This window comes from Anomaloglossus baeobatrachus, chromosome 9 (assembly GCF_048569485.1).
Source record: "Anomaloglossus baeobatrachus isolate aAnoBae1 chromosome 9, aAnoBae1.hap1, whole genome shotgun sequence".
Lineage (NCBI taxonomy): Eukaryota > Metazoa > Chordata > Amphibia > Anura > Aromobatidae > Anomaloglossus > Anomaloglossus baeobatrachus.
Window position 1 is genome coordinate 2,190,613 of NC_134361.1, and position 20,243 is coordinate 2,210,855.

General features: G+C 48.4%; 1 protein-coding gene across 6 annotated transcripts in view; it reads left to right on the plus strand.

The window, feature by feature from the left end:
- The first annotated feature begins 10,013 nt into the window (after positions 1-10,013).
- The window catches only part of DIAPH2 (diaphanous related formin 2), a 1,791,241-nt gene continuing 1,781,011 nt past the window's right edge, over positions 10,014-20,243 (plus strand). For 4 of the 6 annotated variants that reach the window (XR_012725273.1, XR_012725274.1, XM_075323049.1 and 1 more), the window contains exon 1: positions 10,016-10,776. Coding sequence is in view for 4 of the 6 variants with exons in the window: in XM_075323049.1 (XP_075179164.1) it covers positions 10,651-10,776 (126 nt within the window). In the remaining 2 variants the exon portion in view is untranslated. Of the gene's footprint in view, positions 10,777-20,243 lie in introns of all 6 variants that reach the window. The other 2 variants (XM_075323052.1, XM_075323050.1) reach the window with 2 other exon arrangements.

Genomic DNA, 20,243 nt, shown 5'->3' on the forward strand with positions numbered 1-20,243 from the left:
TAAAAGAAAAATATCCAGAGACCTGAGGCCAATCATAGGAATATAAAAGAAAAATATCCAGAGACCTGACGCTGATCATAGGAATATAAAAGAAAAATATCCAGAGACCTGAAGCCGATCATAGGAATATAAAAGAAAAATATCCAGAGACCTGAAGCCGATCATAGGAATATAAAAGAAAAATATCCAGAGACCTGAAGCCGATCATAGGAATATAAAAGAAAAATATCCAGAGACCTGAAGCCGATCATAGGAATATAAAAGAAAAATATCTAGAGACCTGAAGCAGATCACAAAAATATAAAAGAAAAATATCCAGAGACCTGAAGCCAATCATAGGAATATAAAAGAAATATATCCAGAGACATGAAGCAGATCACAAAAACTATAAAATAAAAATATCCAGAGACGTGAAGCAGATCATAGGAATATAAAAGAAAAATATCCAGAGACATGAGGCCGATCATAGGAATATAAAAGAAAAATATCCAGAGACCTGAAGGTGATCACAAAAATATAAAAGAAAAATATCCAGAGACGTGAAGCAGATCATAGGAATATAAAAGAAATATATCCAGAGACATGAGGCCGATCACAAAAATATAAAAGAAAAATATCCAGAGACCTGAGGCCGATCATAGGAATATAAAAGAAAAATATCCAGAGACCTGACGCTGATCATAGGAATATAAAAGAAAAATATCCAGAGACCTGAAGCCGATCATAGGAATATAAAAGAAAAATATCCAGAGACCTGAAGCAGATCACAAAAATCTAAAAGCAAAATATCCAGAGACCTGAAGCAGATCACAAAAATATAAAAGAAAAATATCCAGAGACCTGAAGCCAATCATAGGAATATAAAAGAAATATATCCAGAGACATGAAGCAGATCACAAAAAATATAAAAGAAAAATATCCAGAGACGTGAAGCAGATCATAGGAATATAAAAGAAATATATCCAGAGACATGAGGCCGATCATAGGAATATAAAAGAAAAATAACCAGAGACCTGAAGCTGATCACAAAAATATAAAAGAAAAATATCCAGAGACGTGAAGCAGATCATAGGAATATAAAAGAAAAATATCCAGAGACCTGAGGCCGATCACAAAAATATAAAATAAATATATCCAGAGACTTGAAGCCGATCACAAAAATCTAAAAGAAAAATATCCAGAGACCTGAAGCCGATCATAGGAATATAAAAGAAAAATATCCAGAGACCTGAAGCAGATTATAGGAATATAAAAGAAAAATATCCAGAGACCTGAAGCCGATCACAAAAATAGAAAAGAAAAATATCCAGAGACCTGAGGCCAATCATAGGAATATAAAAGAAAAATATCCAGAGACCTGAAGCAGATCACAAAAATATAAAAGAAAAATATCCAGAGACCTGAAGCAGATCACAAAAATATAAAAGAAATATATCCAGAGACATGAAGCAGATCACAAAAAATATAAAAGAAAAATATCCAGAGACGTGAAGCAGATCATAGGAATATAAAAGAAATATATCCAGAGACATGAGGCCGATCATAGGAATATAAAAGAAAAATAACCAGAGACCTGAAGCTGATCACAAAAATATAAAAGAAAAATATCCAGAGACGTGAAGCAGATCATAGGAATATAAAAGAAAAATATCCAGAGACCTGAGGCCGATCACAAAAATATAAAATAAATATATCCAGAGACTTGAAGCCGATCACAAAAATCTAAAAGAAAAATATCCAGAGACCTGAAGCCGATCATAGGAATATAAAAGAAAAATATCCAGAGACCTGAAGCAGATTATAGGAATATAAAAGAAAAATATCAAGAGACCTGAAGCCGATCACAAAAATAGAAAAGAAAAATATCCAGAGACCTGAAGCAGATCACAAAAATATAAAAGAAATATATGCAGAGACTTGAAGCCGATCACAAAAATCTAAAAGAAAAATATCCAGAGATCTGAAGCCGATCATAGGAATATAAAAGAAAAATATCCAGAGACCTGAAGCAGATCACAAAATATAAAAGAAATACAGTGCCTAGAAGTAGTCTTCAACCCCCTGCAGATTTAGCAGGTTTACACATTCGGAATAACTTGGCATTGTGACATTTGGACTGTAGATCAGCCTGGAAGTGTGAAATGCAGCAAAAAAGAATGTTATTTCTTTTTTTTTAAATTGTGAAAAGTTGATTCAGAGGTCATTTATTATTCAACCCCTCAAACCCCCAGAATTCTGTTTGGTTCCCCTAAAGTATTAAGAAGTATTTCAGGCACAAAGAACAATGAGCTTCACATGTTTGGATTAATTATCTCTTTTTCCAGCCTTTTCTGACTAATTAAGACCCTCCCCAAACTTGTGAACAGCACTCATACTTGGTCAACATGGGAAAGACAAAGGAGCATTCCATGGCCATCAGAGACAAGATCGTGGAGGGTCACAAGGCTGGCAAGGGGTACAAAACCCTTTCCAAGGAGTTGGGCCTACCTGTCTCCACTGTTGGGAGCATCATCCGGAAGTGGAAGGCTTATGGACCTACTGTTAGCCTTCCACGGCCTGGACAGCCTTTGAAAGTTTCCACCCGTGCCGAGGCCAGGCTTGTCCGAAGAGTCAAGGCTAACCCAAGGACAACAAGGAAGGAGCTCCGGGAAGATCTCATGGCAGTGGGGACATTGGTTTCAGTCAATACCATAAGTAACGTACTCCACCACAATGGTCTCCGTTCCAGACGAGCCCGTAAGGTACCTTTACTTTCAAAGCGTCATGTCAAGGCTCGTCTACAGTTTGCTCATGATCACTTGGAGGACTCTGAGACAGACTGGTTCAAGGTTCTCTGGTCTGATGAGACCAAGATCGAGATCTTTGGTGCCAACCACACACGTAACGTTTGGAGACTGGATGGCACTGCATACGACCCCAAGAATACCATCCCTACAATCAAGCATGGTGGTGGCAGCATCATGCTGTGGGGTTGTTTCTCAGCCAAGGGGCCTGGCCATCTGGTCCGCATCCATGGGAAGATGGATAGCACGGCCTACCTGGAGATTTTGGCCAAGAACCTCCGCTCCTCCATCAAGGATCTTAAGATGGGTCGTCATTTCATCTTCCCACAAGACAACGACCCAAAGCACACAGCCAAGAAAACCAAGGCCTGGTTCAAGAGGGAAAAAATCAAGGTGTTGCAGTGGCCTAGTCAGTCTCCTGACCTTAACCCAATTGAAAACTTGTGGAAGGAGCTCAAGAATAAAGTCCACATGAGACACCCAAAGAACCTAGATAACTTGGAAAAGATCTGCATGGAGGAGTGGGCCAAGATAACTCCAGAGACCTGTGCCGGCCTGATCAGGTCTTATAAAAGACGATTATTAGCTGTAATTGCAAACAAGGGTTATTCCACAAAATATTAAACCTAGGGGTTGAATAATAATTGACCCACACTTTTATGTTGAAAATTTATTAAAATTTAACTGAGCAACATAACTTGTTGGTTTGTAAGATTTATGCATCTGTTAATAAATCCTGCTCTTGTTTGAAGTTTGCAGGCTCTAACTTATTTGCATCTTATCAAACCTGCTAAATATGCAGGGGGTTGAATACTACTTGTAGGCACTGTGTATCCAGAGACCTGAAGCCGATCATAGGAATATAAAAGAAAAATATCCAGAGACCTGAGGCCGATCATAGGAACATAAAAGAAAAATATCCAGAGATCTGAAGCTGATCATAGGAATATAAAAGAAAAATATCCAGAGATCTGAAGCCGATCATAGGAATATAAAGGAAAAATATCCAGAGACCTAAATCTGATCATAGGAATATAAAAGAAAAATATCCAGAGACCTGAAGCCGATCATAGGAATATAAAAGAAAAATATCCAGAGACCTGAAGCAGATCATAGGAATATAAAAGAAAAATATCCAGAGACCTGAAGCTGATCATAAAAATATAAAAGAAAAATATCCAGAGACCTGAAGCCGATCATAAGAATATAAAAGAAAAATATCCAGAGACCTGAAGCCGATCATAAAAATATAAAAGAAAAATATCCAGAGACCTGAGGCCAATCATAGGAATATAAAAGAAAAATATCCAGAGACCTGAAGCCGATCATAGGAATATAAAAGAAAAATATCCAGAGATCTGAGGCCAATCATAGGAATATAAAAGAAAAATATCCAGAGACCTGAAGCCGATCATAAAAATATAAAAGAAAAATATCCAGAGACCTGAGGCCAATCATAGGAATATAAAAGAAAAATATCCAGAGACCTGAAGCCGATCATAGGAATATAAAAGAAAAATATCCAGAGACCTGAAGCTGATCATAAGAATATAAAAGAAAAACAAAACCTGTGGCTTTAACTCCACTAAGCAAAGATGAGGTGCTTGGCCCCTCTGGAGCAGGCACACAGGGCATTCAGACCCTCAGCCAATTCTAAGCCACTGTAGTCCCAATAGTGTCCAATGGAGAGGTAATTTCCCTTGAACTCAGCCCTTCCCATTAACGGGATTTAGTCCACTACTGCTCTAGTGTAATTTGGGCTGATGTGGGGTCTATGAGCTGCTAATTTAGCGCTGGAACATTGAACTATATTATCAGTTCAAAAAACACAATGAAACTAAACTGTGGACCCCCTGACACCTCATTTTTACTGATGGGAATTCCCCTTCTGCACATGTGCGATCATGACGTGATGGCTGATGTCTCGCGGGACTTGACCGACGTGTCAGCGCGAGCGCCACTCCGAGACTTCCGGGTACTTCTGAGAGTTACCGCTGCTATTTAAACCCCGTTTATTGGGCGACAGAAGTATGATGCCTCTCCCCTGATGAAGATCTAACACCAATATATCAAAACGTACGTTGGGTGGTCTTTTTTTAGTTTTTTTTCCAGTGACCGGCCTCTATATACAACCTTACCATCGCTGTTGGTAGATATCTCACCCTCGTTACTATCTTTGTATGCCATAATCTTTCATATGGGATTTTTTGATGCCATGTTCACTATGGGTATACTCCAATATGGAATTATTATATGTTGATATTGTCTCAGTTTTGTAATCCTTAAAATATGTATTGTGCCTTATGAATCCCTAGTGATATACATGAAGGGCCTGCTCTTGGTATTTTAATATGCTTTTATCATTATTGGATGTTCACCTTGTGTCTCAATAAACTTTTTGTACCAATTTGCACTTTAAAAACTCTATGTTCTCTTTCATATACTAAAGTCTTAATGAGGCCAGAAGAGGGCCACAACAGGGCAATACCGAGTCTAGAAAGGGCCAGAACAGTGCCAGGACAGGACCAGAACAAGGCAAGGACGAGGTCAGAACGAGGCCAGAACAGAGCCAAGACGAGGACAGAATGAGGCCAGGACGAAGTTAGGAACAGGACCAGAAGGAGGCCAGAACAAGGCCAGAATCGGGGCAGAACGGGCCCAGGATGAGACCAGAATAAGGGAAACACAAGGCTAGAATGGGACAGGATAAGGTAAGAATAGGGCTAGAATGGGGACAGAACGAGGCCAGGAAGAGACCAGAACAAGGCAAGCATGAGGCCAGAACGAGGCATGGAATAAGCTAGGACAAGACCAAAACGGTGCCACATTGGGGTCAGAACAAGGCCAGAATAAAGTCAAGAAAAGGTCAGAAAAAGCCAATACAGGAGCAAGACAAGGCCAGAAAAGGGCCAAAATTGGACCAGAACAAGGCCAGAATGAGGCCAGAACCAGGCCAAAAAGATGAAAGAGCAAGGCCAGAATGGGGCTATGATAGGGCCAGAACAGCGCCAGGACAGGACCAGAACAAGGCAAGGACGAGGTTAGAACAAGGCCAGAACAGAGCCAAGACGAGACAGAATGAGGCCAGGATGAAGTTAGGAACAGGACCAGAAGGAGGCCAGAATGAGGCCAGGAAGAAACCAGGACTGGGCCAGAACAAGGCCAGAATTGGGCCAGAACGGGCCCAGGATGAGACCAGAATGATGGAAATACAAGGCTAGAATGGGACAGGATGAGGTAATAATAAGGCAAGAATGGGGCCAGAACGAGGCCAGAAAGAGACCAGAACAAGGCAAGCATGAGGCCAGAACGGGGTCAGGATGAGGCCAGAATGAGGCCAGAACAAGAGTAGAACAGGACAAGAATGACGTCAAGACTAGACCAGAACAGGGCCAGGCCGAGGCCAGAACGAGGTCAGAGCGAGGCCAGAATGGGGAGGATGAGGAGCAGGACAAGGCTAGTACGAGATCAGAACGAGGCCAGAACGGGGCTAGGACGAGGCTAGAACAAAGCCAGAACCAGGTCAGAGCAAGGCCAAGAAGAGGCCAGAATGAAGCCAGAATAATGCCAAAAAAAGGCAGAACAAGGCCAGGAAAAGGCCAGAATGAGGCCTGGAAAAGGATAAGGCCAGAACAAAGCCAGAAAGAGGCCAGAACTATTAAAGAGCAAAGCCAGAACAGGGCCAAGACGAGGCCAGGATAAGGCCAAAACGACACCAAAAAGGGGCTAAAATGGAGCAAGAACGAGGCCAGGAAAAGGTCAGAATGAGGCCACAATGGGAGCAGCATGAGGCCAGAACGAGGCATGAATGAGCCCAGGATTAGGCCAGAATGGGGCCAGGATGGGGCCAGAACAAGGTCAGAAGTAGGCCAGAAATAGGTCAGAACAGTGAGAGAGCAAGACCAGAATGGGGTTAAGACAGGGCCAGAACGAGGGCAGAACAAGGCCAGATGAGGGCCACAATGGGGCAAGAATGAGGCCAGAATAAGACCAGATTGGTGCCAGGACGGGGCTAGAACGGGGCAAGGATGTGGTCAGAACCAGACCAGAACAGAGTCAAAACAAGGCCTGAATGAGGCTATAATAAGGCTAGAACGGGGCCAGAACGAGGCTACAATGAGGCTAGGATGGGCATAGAATGGGGCCACGATGAAGCCAGGACAATGCCAGAACAGGGTCAGGACCGGGCTACAATGAGAACAGGATAGGACCAGAATGAGGCAAGAATGAGGTCAGAACGGGGGCAGGACAAGGCCAGAATGAGGAAAAAAAGCAAGGCCAAAACGAGGAAAGATCAAGGCCAGAATGGTGCAAGGAGGAGGTCAGAAGGAGACTAGAACGGGGCCAGAATGAGGTCAGGGCGAGGCCACAATGAGGCCAGGATGGGACAGAAAAATGCCATGATAGGGTCAGAACAAGGCCAGAATGGAGCCAGGATGGTACCAGAATGAGGTAAGGACGAGGCCAGAACGGGGCCAGGACAAGTCCAGAATGAGGCCAGGATAAGACTAGACCAGGGCCAGAACAAGTCCAGGATGGGGCCAGAATGAGGCTACGATGGGGCCAGAACGGGGCCAGAACAAGGCCAAGGAGATGGCGATGCCAGAACAGGGCCAGAATGAGGCTAGGATGGGGCCAGAATGGGACCAGAATGAGGCAAGGACAAGGTCAGAACGGGGTCAGGAGGAGACCAGAATGAGGAAAGAGTAAATCCAGAACAAGACCAGAACAAGAGCAGAATGGGGTCAAAATAAGGCCAGAATGGATCCAGGACGAGGCTCGCATAGACTTGTATTAACTTGTCACCACTGGTCGCTCCATAAAACACTGGAGCTGCTGGCAGGTCACAAATCACAGGAAGACCGACCGGATTGGCTGAGATAAACGGTGAAACTGCTGGCAGTTGAGTACAAGACCAGGGGCAGGTGAGTATAAGACTGGGGGCAGGTGAGTATAAGACCGGGGGCAGCTGAGTATAAGACCGGGGGCAGCTGAGTATAAGACCGGGGGCAGGTGATTATAAGACCGAGGGCAGATGAGTATAAGACTGGGGGCAGCTGAATATAAGATGAGGGCAGGTGAGTATAAGACCGGGGGCAGGTGAGTATAAGACCGGGAGCAGGTGAGTATAAGACCGGGAGCAGGTGAGTATAAGACCGGGGGCAGGTGAGTATAAGACTGGGGGCTGCTGAGTATAAGACGAGGGCAGGAGAGTATAAGACCAGGGGCAGGTGAGTATAAGACCAGGGGCAGGTGAGTATAAGACCGGGAGCAGGTAAGTATAAGACCGGGAGCAGGTGAGTATAAAACCGGGGGCAGGTGAGTATAAGACTGGGGGCTGCTGAGTATAAGACGAGGGCAGGTGAGTATAAGACCGGGGGCAGGTGAGTATAAGACCGGGGACAGCTGAGTATAAGACCGGGAGCAGGTGAGTATAAGACTGGGAGCAGGTGAGTATAAGACCAGAAGCAGGTGAGTATAAGACCGGGGGCAGGTGAGTATAAGACTGGGGGCTGCTGAGTATAAGACGAGGGCAGGTGAGTATAAGACCAGGGGCAGGTGAGTATAAGACCGGGAGCAGGTGAGTATAAAACCGGGGGCAGGTGAGTATAAGACTGGGGGCTGCTGAGTATAAGACGAGGGCAGGTGAGTATAAGACCGGGGGCAGGTGAGGTGAGTATAAGACCGGGGGCAGGTGAGTATAAGACCGAAGGCAGGTGAGTATAAGACCGAGGGCAGGTGAGTATAAGACCGGGGGCAGCTGAGTATAAGAGTGAGGGCAGATGAGTATAAGACCGAGGGCAGGTGAGTATAAGACTAAGGACAGGTGAGTAAAGACTGGGGGCAGGTGAATATAAGACAGAGGGCAGGTGAGTATAAGACGGGGGGCAGGTGAGTATAAGACCGGGGGCAGGTGAGTATAAGACCGGGGGCAGGTGAGTATAAGACCGGGGGCAGGTGAGTATAACACCGGGGGCAGGTGAATATAAGACAAGGGCAGGTGAGTATAAGACTGAGGGCAGGTGAGTATAAGACCGGGGGCAGGTGAGTATAAGACCGGGGGCAGGTGAGTATAAGACCGGGGGCAGGTGAGTATAAGACCGGGGGCAGGTGAGTATAAGACCGGGGGCAGGTGAATATAAGACCGGGGGGCAGGTGAGTATAAGACCGGGGGGCAGGTGAGTATAAGACCGGGGGGCAGGTGAGTATAAGACCGGGGGGCAGGTGAGTATAAGACCGGGGGGCAGGTGAGTATAAGACCGGGGGCAGCTGAGTATTAGACCGGGGGCAGCTGAGTATTAGACCGGGGGCAGCTGGGTATTAGACCGGGGGCAGCTGAGTATTAGACCGGGGGCAGCTGAGTATAATACCGGGGGGCAGGTGAGTATAAGACCGGGGGCAGCTGAGTATAAGACCGGGGGCAGGTGAGTATAAGACCGGGGGGCAGGTGAGTATAAGACCGGGGGGCAGGTGAGTATAAGACCGGGGGGCAGCTGAGTATAAGACCGGGGGCAGGTGAGTATAAGACCGGGGGCAGGTAAATATGGAAGTATAAAACTTAGATTTAAAGCCTCACTCCAGCAGGGAAGGAAGAAACACTGGAGTGCTGCTGCTTTAAACGAGCTTTTTGTCGAAAAATAAAATGAGACTGTGAAGGAGACTGAAATCCAGAATAATCCCAGTCACATTCTGATGTTTTAGCTGCATTTTAGATGTGGTTACAACTCAGGTAAAAAAAATACATGAAAGAGTTAATTGTCAGCTGCAGAGATTTGTGTCCTCTCCGGATACAATGTATGAAATAGCAACAACAATGGATACAACTGGATGCATGAATGGGGAGACAATGGTGACGTCACCCGGGATCCCCTCATTGTCAGCCATGGTGACACTCGCCTAATGTGGCCGCAGACACTGGCACAGGATGAGCACATGCACGGATAGGCCCTTGATTGTTCAGCCTGCAGATTCATTTCCTGGTGGGGAGGGAGCAGCTGACAACTCCTTTCTCTGCTGCCTTAAAGGGAGACTAAAGAGAGGCGAAAAATAGAGAAAAAGGCTCCAGGCGTGCAAAGGAGGCTGAGGGGTCCTCTGGAGGGAGTGGGTGCCAGGGCTGGAGGAGGCTGAGGGGTCCTCTGGAGGGAGTGGGTGCCAGGGCTGGAGGAGGCTGAGGGGTCCTCTGGAGGGAGTGGGTGCCAGGGCTGGAGGAGGCTGAGGGGTCCTCTGGAGGGAGTGGGTGTCAGAGCTGGAGGAGGCTGAGGGGTCCTCTGGAGGGAGTGGGTGCCAGGGCTGGAGGAGGCTGAGGGGTCCTCTGGAGGGAGTGGGTGCCAGGGCTGGAGGAGGCTGAGGGGTCCTCTGGAGGGAGTGGGTGCCAGGGCTGGAGGAGGCTGAGGGGTCCTCTGGAGGGAGTGGGTGCCAGGGCTGGAGGAGGCTGAGGGGTCCTCTGGAGGGAGTGGGTGCCAGGGCTGGAGGAGGCTGAGGGGTCCTCTGGAGGGAGTGGGTGCCAGGGCTGGAGGAGGCTGAGGGGTCCTCTGGAGGGAGTGGGTGTCAGGGCTGGAGGAGGCTGAGGGGTCCTCTGGAGGAGGCTGAGGGGTCCTCTGGAGGGAGTGGGTGCCAGGGCTGGAGGAAGCTGAGGGGTCCTCTGGAGGGTGCCAGGGCTCAGCAGGGGGTCACAATCTTTGCAGATGTTAGAGGAGCCCGCCTGATGAGGGTACAGGAGGGAAGAGACAGCCAGTATCAATAAAGAGCTAATAGGAGGCGTTTGTCACCCCAGTCACCCTCCCACCACCCACCCTGCACCCGCCCGCCACTGGGTGACACAGATTTGTCAAGAGGATTGTTGGGGGGGATTTTCTAAAAGCAAATAATGGATAACCAGCAAGCAGCTGCTGGAGGAGAGGACTCCCCGGGGAAGAGCTCCGAGCTGCTGGGAGGCAGAAATCCAAAAAGAAAACCCAATGATCAAGAGGACAGCAAGAACAAACCAAAGCTGGTGAGTACGAACCCCCCCCCTGGCTGTGGGCATGGCCAGGCTGCATTCTGTGCTGCTGAGCAGTGTGCTGCATTCTGTGCTGCTGAGCAGTGTGCTGCATTCTGTGCTGCTGAGCAGTGTGCTGCATTCTGTGCTGCTGAGCAGTGGGCTGCATTCTGTGCTGCTGAGCAGTGGGCTGCATTCTGTGCTGCTGAGCAGTGGGCTGCATTCTGTGCTGCTGAGCAGTGGGCTGCATTCTGTGCTGCTGAGCAGTGTGCTGCATTCTGTGCTGCTGAGCAGTGGGCTGCATTCTGTGCTGCTGAGCAGTGGGCTGCATTCTGTGCTGCTGAGCAGTCTGGCTGTGCCCGCACCATGGCCTGTTATTGCTCTGCCCCTGTCTTCTCTTCCTCGGTGATGCTGGGAGAGGGAGGAGATGTCTGCCCAACCACAGACAGGAGGGGAGTTGGGGCTGGGAGGACTCTGCATTGCTCAGACATCTGTGAGACCTCCAGAGTGTGCGACATCCTGCAGACAGCCTCCATGTGTGACAGTCTGATGTGGAGGAGCAGGATTAGGGGTGCTGAGGACTATGGGGGTCCAGAAGCCCCTGTAACATGAGGCCTGCTCCAGGAGAACGTGTGTGCGGAGCTTATTACCTCTCAGCAGTGACCGGAAATCTGTCATTCAGCTGCACAGTGTGTCAGGGTTTTGTTTTTCTATTTACTATAATTACAAAACAAAGTCGTTTATTATCAATAATATTATTCTGCAAATTATCCATCATATGACGAACGCACAGGAAAGATTCTCCTACAATAACCATTGTTCAAATGTAGAAATAATCTAATAAAAAGTCAAATGTTGGGAGTAAACCACATTACTTTCCTGTACTGATCTTGAATTACCTCCTGTAATATCCTCCAGAGCTGCACTCACTATTCTGCTGGTGTAGTCACTGTGTATATACATTACATTACTGATCCTGAGTTACCTCCTGTATTATACTCCAGAGCTGCACTCACTATTCTGCTGGTGCAGTCACTGTGTAAACACATTACTGGTCCGTGTAGTGTCCTGTACTATATCCTAACAATTGCGCTCACACTTTTGCTAGTATACGGACTGTGTACATATATATTACTGATCTGCATAGTGGCCTGAATTATACTACAGAGCTGTGCTCACTCTTCTGCTGATGCAGTCAGTGTACACAATTACTGATCTGTGTAGTACCCTCTATTATACTCCAGAGCTGTGCTCACTATTCTGCTGGTGCAGTCATTGTGTAAACACATTAGTGGTCCGTGTAGTGTCCTGTACTATATTCCACAATTGTGCTCACTCTTTTGCTGGTGTACTGACTGTGTACACACATTCCTGATCCGCATAGTGTCCTGTTGTGAGGAATACTATATATCCATTAATGCCAGTCACCTGCCAGTCACACATTTCCACACCTCCTTACCTGCATCAAGACTAGGTCACACTTATTCAGGATAGAAATCTGATACCTCCATTCTGGAACAAATGGTAAGGGGTGAAAGGTAATCCTAGGGAGGTAGACACCTCAGACTAGAGCAAGACTCCCTGGTGATAAAAGTAATTCAGCTAGGGAAGTGGGCGGGCGATTGTTAGTTCGAGAGAAAATTCAAAGGGGACCTGCAGACAGACACCCGGGTAAAAATGATAACATTGGATTGTGTGTAGCTCCCACAAACATGGCAGGCATATTTTCAGTGTCCGGGTTGCACATAACACATATTTTGCCTTAATTGTGGGACGTGCGTATCGGCCCATAATAACTGGAAAGCAATAGACACATCATATTTCCTAGTTATGGATAGATAAAATCATAATCGGAAACATGATGGTTATATGTGGGACGCTCAGAGGTAGAGACATGAGGAAAGCTGCCATTTCATAATTCTCTGGAACCTGAAGGCACATTCCATGTCTTGCCTGTCATAGGTCACCAGGTGTGCGATATGTGGGAGGTACATAGGTTATTAAAAACCAATGTGGACATCTTGGAGGGGTTCTTCTCAGGAGAGGTCACATCCAGTAATGTGTGTAGAGTACCAAGTAAACTATTGGCTCCACAGCACCTTCCATGTGTCAAGCAAGGCGATTTAAATATATGCGCGGTTTAGTATAAGATACCTAGACTGATGTCTGCGTGATCCCCTATGATGAACAGCTGCGGGTCACGTAAACATCCCACCGCTGCCACCAATCTCTGTTAAAACCGCACCTTGTAACCCCCCACTGATGTCTCTAATACGTTGGAGCCACGCGATACGGGGATCGTCACTTTCGCCAACACGTGAGGTTGTATCAAGGGGTACATGAGGTTGACTTGGCACAGTGTTACACTGACACCCCCTGTCCACGTGGGCACAGTGAGGGAGACAGAGCAAGCCACGCAACACCCCACTCGCTCACAACCCTGACAGGCCGACAGACCCTTTTCACTAGCTCCAGTGAAACAGGGCCCTGCCAGACTGGTAGTCTGCAACCTGTTCCTAGTTAGATATAGTCCTGCTAGCAGCCCAGGCTTATATCGGGCCAGAAGCCAGCCCACATAGCGTATAATACCAAATGAGCACACGGACATGGGATTCGTGGATTGAGATAAAAAGCAACACAGGATTAATTTGTATATTTAATCTCCTTAAGGGTAGACTAGATACAAGAAATTTACAGATATTTTGGTCAGAAATGCAGATACAAGTAAGATATAGGTGCATGCAGATGTACATGTGAGTCAGTTACCCATTTCCTTGTGACTAGGTCTGGTGTTGGCTGAGCACATGGGAAGCGCTGTGGAGCCAATCTTATCCTTGGTACTCCCCACAAGTTTACTGGACATGACCTCTCCTGAAATGAACCCCTCCAAAATGTCCGCTTTGGTTTTTAATAACCCATGTACCTCCCACATACCGCCTACCTGGTGACCTATGACACGACTGGACACGGGATGTGCCTTCAGGTTCCAGAGAATTATGAAATGGCAGATTTCTTCATATCTCCTCCTCTCAGTGTCCCACATGGAAAATATAACCATCATGTTTCCTATTATGATTTTATCTATTCATAGCTAGGAAATATGACGTGTCTATTGTACATCCCACAATTAAGACAAAATATGTATTACGTGGTCCTGCTGTACTGAGGCTGGAAATATGTCTGCCATATTTGTGGGAGCTATGCACACCCCAATTTTATCCTTTTTACCCATGTGCCTGTTTGTTTGCAGGTCCCCTTTGAAGCTTCTCTGGAATTAGCAATTGCTCGCCCACTTCCCTAGCTGAATTACTTTTGTCACCAGGGGATCTTGATCTAGTCTGAGGCTTCTACCACCCTATGATTACCTTTCTCCTCTTACCATTTGTTCCAGAATGGAAGTATTGGATTTCCATCCTTATTAGGTGTGACCTAGTCTTGATGCAGGTCAGAAGGTGTGGAAATATGTATGATTGGCAGATGACTGGCATGAATGGATATACTATATTTCTCACACCTGTATTATATATACTCCAAAGCAGCGCTCACTCTTCTGCTGGTGTACTGACTGTGTACACACATTCCTGATCTGCATAGTGTCCTGTATTCTGTATGTAACCCCTTTTCTTGTACCGCACCATGGAATTTATGGTGCTCTATAAATAAATATTAATAATAAAAATATTATACTCCAGAGCTGCGCTCACTCTTCTGCTGGTGTACTGACTGTGTACACACATTCCTGATCCGCGTAGTGTCCTGTATTCTGTATGTAACCCTTTTTCTTGTACCGCACCATGGAATTTATGGTGCTCTATAAATAAATATTATTATTATTATTATTATTATTATTATTATTATTAATAATAATATTATTATACTCCAGAGCTGCGCTCACTCTTCTGCTGGTGTCACATCCTTACGGCTCTCTGATCCTCATACATCATGCGGTGGTGGGAGTTTTGCCCCACAGTCTGTAGATAACTTGATTGATGAATAGGATTAGCACTGCTCCGGCTGCTGTGTTTTGGATGGTGAGTGGAGCTGTAATCCTGGGTGCGGAGCTCTCTTGGCTCATGTGCAGCAGGTGCGGCTCTTGTGCCATCTTGAGTGCAGGCGCCAGTTCTGACCTCCGTTTCTCACGTACCTCATCCATTTGTGTTTTTCACTGACAGAACATGTTTCCATGATAATCTACATGGCTTTTCACATTTCCATTTTTTGTGATCAGTGTGGCCAGAATGACATCTTGGGGACTGTTGATTGGCGTCGCGGGTCAATCTGCAATACGAGTCTGTAGCTGTGAGTGTGGCGCCCCAGGACCTGGTCGCCACAACAGCATTGCCCTCCCAAAGGGTTAATGCTGAGCCTGGAGGTAATTGGGAGATCTATTGGCCAGTAAGTTAACACTCAACACAATTCTCCCTCCGGCCAGCAGAGGGAGCTCTGAACCTGGAACTTCAGGGAGGATTCCTTAAGTCTGGCTGAAGGGAGGAAGTAGTGGTTAGTCTGGAGACAGGAGTGAAAGAGTGCAGACGCAGAGTAGTGCTGCCTTGTGAAACTGGGGCCTAGAGCTTGGATAGCTTGGCCCAGTGAAGCAAGGGGAGCAGAGAGGCACAGCAGAGACTCGGACATCGGAGTCTGTAGTTGCCAGGGCATAAAATCCATCCCTGGTAGCTGAATCCGGAGGGCAGGAGAGCTGCAAGCCCCCTGTCCCAGAAGCAATCTGAAGGTACAACTGCATCCCAAGGGCCTGGTGTGGGCTCCAGCAGAGAAGCACCAGAGAGGGCCTGCGCAGTCTACCACACAGAAAAGGGGACGAACAACAAGTCCCAGCAGCAAGAGGGCAATTGCAAACCTAAAGTGCAGTGTCCTAAAACAGCAGAGAAAGATTAAGGAGTAGGCCTCATACTCAACTGGCCAAAGATCACCCCAGGCACTTCCAGGCCGGCCGGATCATCTTTACCATCTGTGACGGTCTCCCTGGACTAAGTTTCTGCCGAGTAAAAGAGGAGAAGGTAAAGAGACTACTGTTTGTGCCTGTTTCTTTCATTGCTTGTCGGCCCTGCACCGTGTTAGTCACACAGCACCATAGACTTCCACAAGCACCAACTGTGTCCCGGGGCACCGCTCCACCTGTGGGGAGCAGTACCACCATTGCTGCTATAACATCATCCCGGTGGCCTCACACAGCAGCGGCGGCTTAATAGCCGCAGACCACAGGTGGCGTCACGAATACAAACTTAAAGTCATCCGCCACATATTCAACTGACACCCACCAGGGCCACGGAGCCGGGCCCAGCCACCACTGACTACCACCGGACTAGTCCGGCCCGGCACCGGGTGTCCCATAGCCCTGGGGTGGGCGAGTCAACTTTTGGCGTCACGAACAGGATTTCGTGCCCGGTCTAACCGGGTACTGTGCGCCGGAAGAACTGTGTAAAAGACTGTGTTACTGGTTGTAAATTGCTGCCGCCATTAGCCGCGCCGAGCGCAGGAAGAAGGGGGGCGTGCCTGACAAAGAGCGCGAAGGGAGCGCGCCATCAGAGCAGAGCGCTGTTAACCCCGCGCGACCCAGAGGAAAATTTGAAAAGTGAACGGAGCCTGGTAAGGTTCACTAAGGGGGAGGAAGATGTCCGACTCCGAGGGAGACCAGGTGGCTGCCATCGCCCAAGGCGCCGCAGCACCGGCCGAAGTAGTCCCAGTCGCCGTCGCCCCAGCCCCCACTGTAGCGCCGGTAATGCCGATCACCATGCCGTACATACCGGGAGCAGAATGGCTGCCGCAGTACTCCGGGGAGTCCCATACCTTGAGTGACTTCAGAGAAAGCCTGCACAGCTTATTCCGGGTGTATCCGCTGACTGAGAGCCAGAAGGTGGGCATAGTAATGGGACAGCTAGCCGGCGCAGCCCAGCGTGAAGCGAAGTCCTGGCCTGATACAGATAAAGGGACAGCAGCCCAGATACTGGCCAAGCTAAAGAGTACTTTTGACACCCGCACCGCAGCAGAGATAAAGATGAGATTCTTTGGGTGCAAGCAGCGGGCCACAGACAGCATAAGGGACTATGCCTTAAACTTGCAGGAGGCCCTGAAAGCAGTTAAACAGGTGGATCCAGAGAGTGTACGTGAAGAAGACAAACTCCTAACTGAGCAGTTCATAGAGGGGCTCCTGTCAGATGCCCACAGGACCCAGCTGCGTATCCTGGTCCTGCAGAACCCTGCTCTGGACTTTGCCAAGTTTAAGGACCAGGCCATCAGGGTACTGAGAGAATCTATACCGAATGACCCAGTACCCCTCCGGCCTCTTGCTATCACGTACCCCGGGGTGGTGCCTGCAACACGAGCCACTGCAGGGGCTGAGGCGCAGTCCCTGGATAAGGATCCCACTGCAGAGCTCAGACAGCAGGTCCGAGAGCTGACCAAGACTGTGGCTGCCCTTGCCAAGACTGTGCAGTCTCTACAAATGACCCCCTCGCCTGGAAAAATCGAGTTGGCCTCCAGCCCAGAGGACGTCCCATGGATGCGACAGAGGAGGATTCCGCCGACCCGAGGCAGAGACACAGACCGGTATGATTCAACAGGACAACCGATCTGCCGCCACTGCAACCAGGCGGGCCACATTGCACGACGCTGTCCTTTAAATGGGCTGAGCCTGGGGCCAGGAGCCAACCCCCAGGTGTAAGGAAGCCCGGCTCAAACCCCAGCCGCAGCAAGTATGTGGGAGGACGACCGGTCCTTCCCATTGTGCTGGATGGGATCCCTTTGAATGCCCTCCTGGATACGGGGTCCCAGGTAACAACCATCCCCCACAAACTGTACAAAAGATATTGGGCTGATTCAGACATTGACCATGGCCCAGATGATGATTTAACAATTGTGGCCAGTAATGGTCAGCCCTTACCTCAAATTGGGTACAAAGAAGTAACCATTAAAGTGGGGCGGGTGGAATTGCCATGTCAGGGGATGATAATTGTAGATATTGATCACAAAGAATCTGACCCACTGGTAACCATTGGTACAAATGTGATGGAAAATTGTATTGCCGAAGTGATAATTTTGTTGCAACAGGCGTCTGAAACTGCCAGCTCCGGGCAGCAGCGTGTTCTACAGAGGGAGATCAGAGCCCTGATGAGGAGGCCGCAGGTAGAGCTGGCCGGAGGAGAAATTGGCAGTGTGAGGGTAAGTGACCCCCTCCCCATTGTAATACCCCCAAGAAGTGAAATGTTGATATGGTGTCGGGCAGCAATAGGCCTCAAGGGTCAGGATTACCATGCCTTGGTAGAACCGGTGTATTCAGACAGTAGGCCTGGAGTCCTGATAGCCAGAGGGGTAGCGGACGTCCGCAAGGGGAGAGTGCCCGTCCGTGTCTTGAATTGTGGGGAGGAGGAGGCCAAATTGCCCCGGTACGCCACTGTAGCAAAACTGTACACTGTCAGCAACAATACCATTAAAGCAGTGGAACCCTTGATCCCGTCCGACCAGGCGGAAGACAATGGCTCCAAGGGGCAGCCGGAAGACTGGTGCCAAAAATTACATGTAGGCACCGACTCCACCCCCTCGCACCAAAAGCATGGGGTTTACCGGGTGGTACAGGAGTACGAGCGGGTCTTCAGCAAACACCCCCTAGATTTTGGGCAGGTGAAAGGGGTTAAACATCAAATCCCCACGGGTGATCATCATCCCATTAAAGAGAGATACCGCCCTGTACCCCCCGCACAGTATCAGTGTGCCAAGGAAATGTTACGGGAAATGAAGGAGGCTGGGGTTATCAGAGATAGTTGTAGCCCCTGGGCAGCTCCACTAGTGCTCGTAAAGAAAAAAGATGGTACGATGAGAATGTGCGTAGATTACAGGCAAATTAACCGCATTACACATAAAGATGCTTATCCACTGCTCAGAATAGAGGAGTCACTAACAGCCTTAAAGTCAGCTAACTATTTCTCCACCTTGGATCTCACCAGTGGGTATTGGCAGGTTCCCGTGGCAGAGGCGGACAAGGAGAAGACTGCATTCACGACACCAATGGGCCTCTGTGAGTTCAATTGTATGCAATTCGGGCTCTGCAACGCCCCAGGGACATTCCAAAGGTTGATGGAGTGCTGCTTGGGCCACCACAACTTTGAAACCGTGCTGTTGTACCTGGATGACGTCATAGTCTACTCCAAGACTTATGAGGACCACCTGAAGCACTTAGCAGAAGTGTTTGAATCCTTGTCGAAATATGGCCTGAAGATCAAGCCGTCCAAATGTCACCTCTTGAAGCCAAAGGTACAGTACCTGGGTCATGTGGTCAGCGCAGAAGGTGTGGCACCTGATCCGGAGAAAGTCACTGTAATCAAGGACTGGCCAAGACCCACCACAGTGAAGGAGGTGCGGCAGTTCCTTGGACTGGTGGGCTACTACCGAAGGTTCATTGATGGTTTCACCAAGATAGCAGCGCCCCTTCAAGATCTCCTGGTGGGCCAGCCAAAGCAGGCTAAGAAGCAGAGCCCTCCATTTGAATGGAGCAGCCAACTGGAAACATCCTTTGTCCGGCTGAAAGGGGCTCTCACGGGAGAAGAAATTCTGGCCTACCCTGACTACAGCCAACCGTTTGTACTGTATACAGACGCCAGCAACGTGGGACTGGGAGCAGTTCTGTCCCAGGTACAGGGAGGCAGAGAGAGGGTGATAGCGTACGCCAGTAGGAAGCTTCGGCCCACAGAAAGGAATCCAGAAAACTACAGTTCCTTCAAGCTGGAGTTCCTCGCTATTGTTTGGGCAGTGACTGAACGCTTCAAGCACTATCTGGCATCGGCCAAGTTCACCATCTTCACGGACAACAATCCGTTGACACACCTGGCAACAGCCAAGTTAGGTGCGATGGAACAGCGATGGATGGCCCGGCTGTCTAACTTTGACTTTACCATCAAGTATCGGGCTGGCAAGAAGAATAACAATGCTGATGCGCTGTCCAGAATGCCTCACTTACCCGAGTCTGGAGAAGACCTGGATGAACTCGAAGAGATAGTTACCGGCTTTCCATCACCAAGGTGTTTCCCAGTGTGAGCATGCTGTGGGAGTGAAGCGCTCAAGCCAGCACGAGGTCTCGGTCAACCCATTACTCCACCATAATTGGGAAGAGACACAGAACGGTGACCCGGCCGTGCGATTGGTCAAAGAGAAGCTAGCGCAAGCTGAGACCCATCTTGGCCCAGACGCTCCAGAGGAAGCCCAGCAGCTGTGGAAGGAGAGGGGACGACTGTTCACCTACCAAGGCAAGCTCTGCAAGAGATATGTCAACTGGCGAACAAATGAACTTGTCTGGCAGATAGTGGTTCCGCAGAGGGATGCTCCAATGGTCCTAGCAGCGTATCATGATAACGCAGGACACTTCGGGTGGAAGAAGTTGGAGGCCCTACTCCGTGATCGGTTCTATTGGGTGCACATGAGAAAGATGATCGAGAAGTGGTGCCGAGACTGTGGCCCGTGTAACCTGAGGCGGA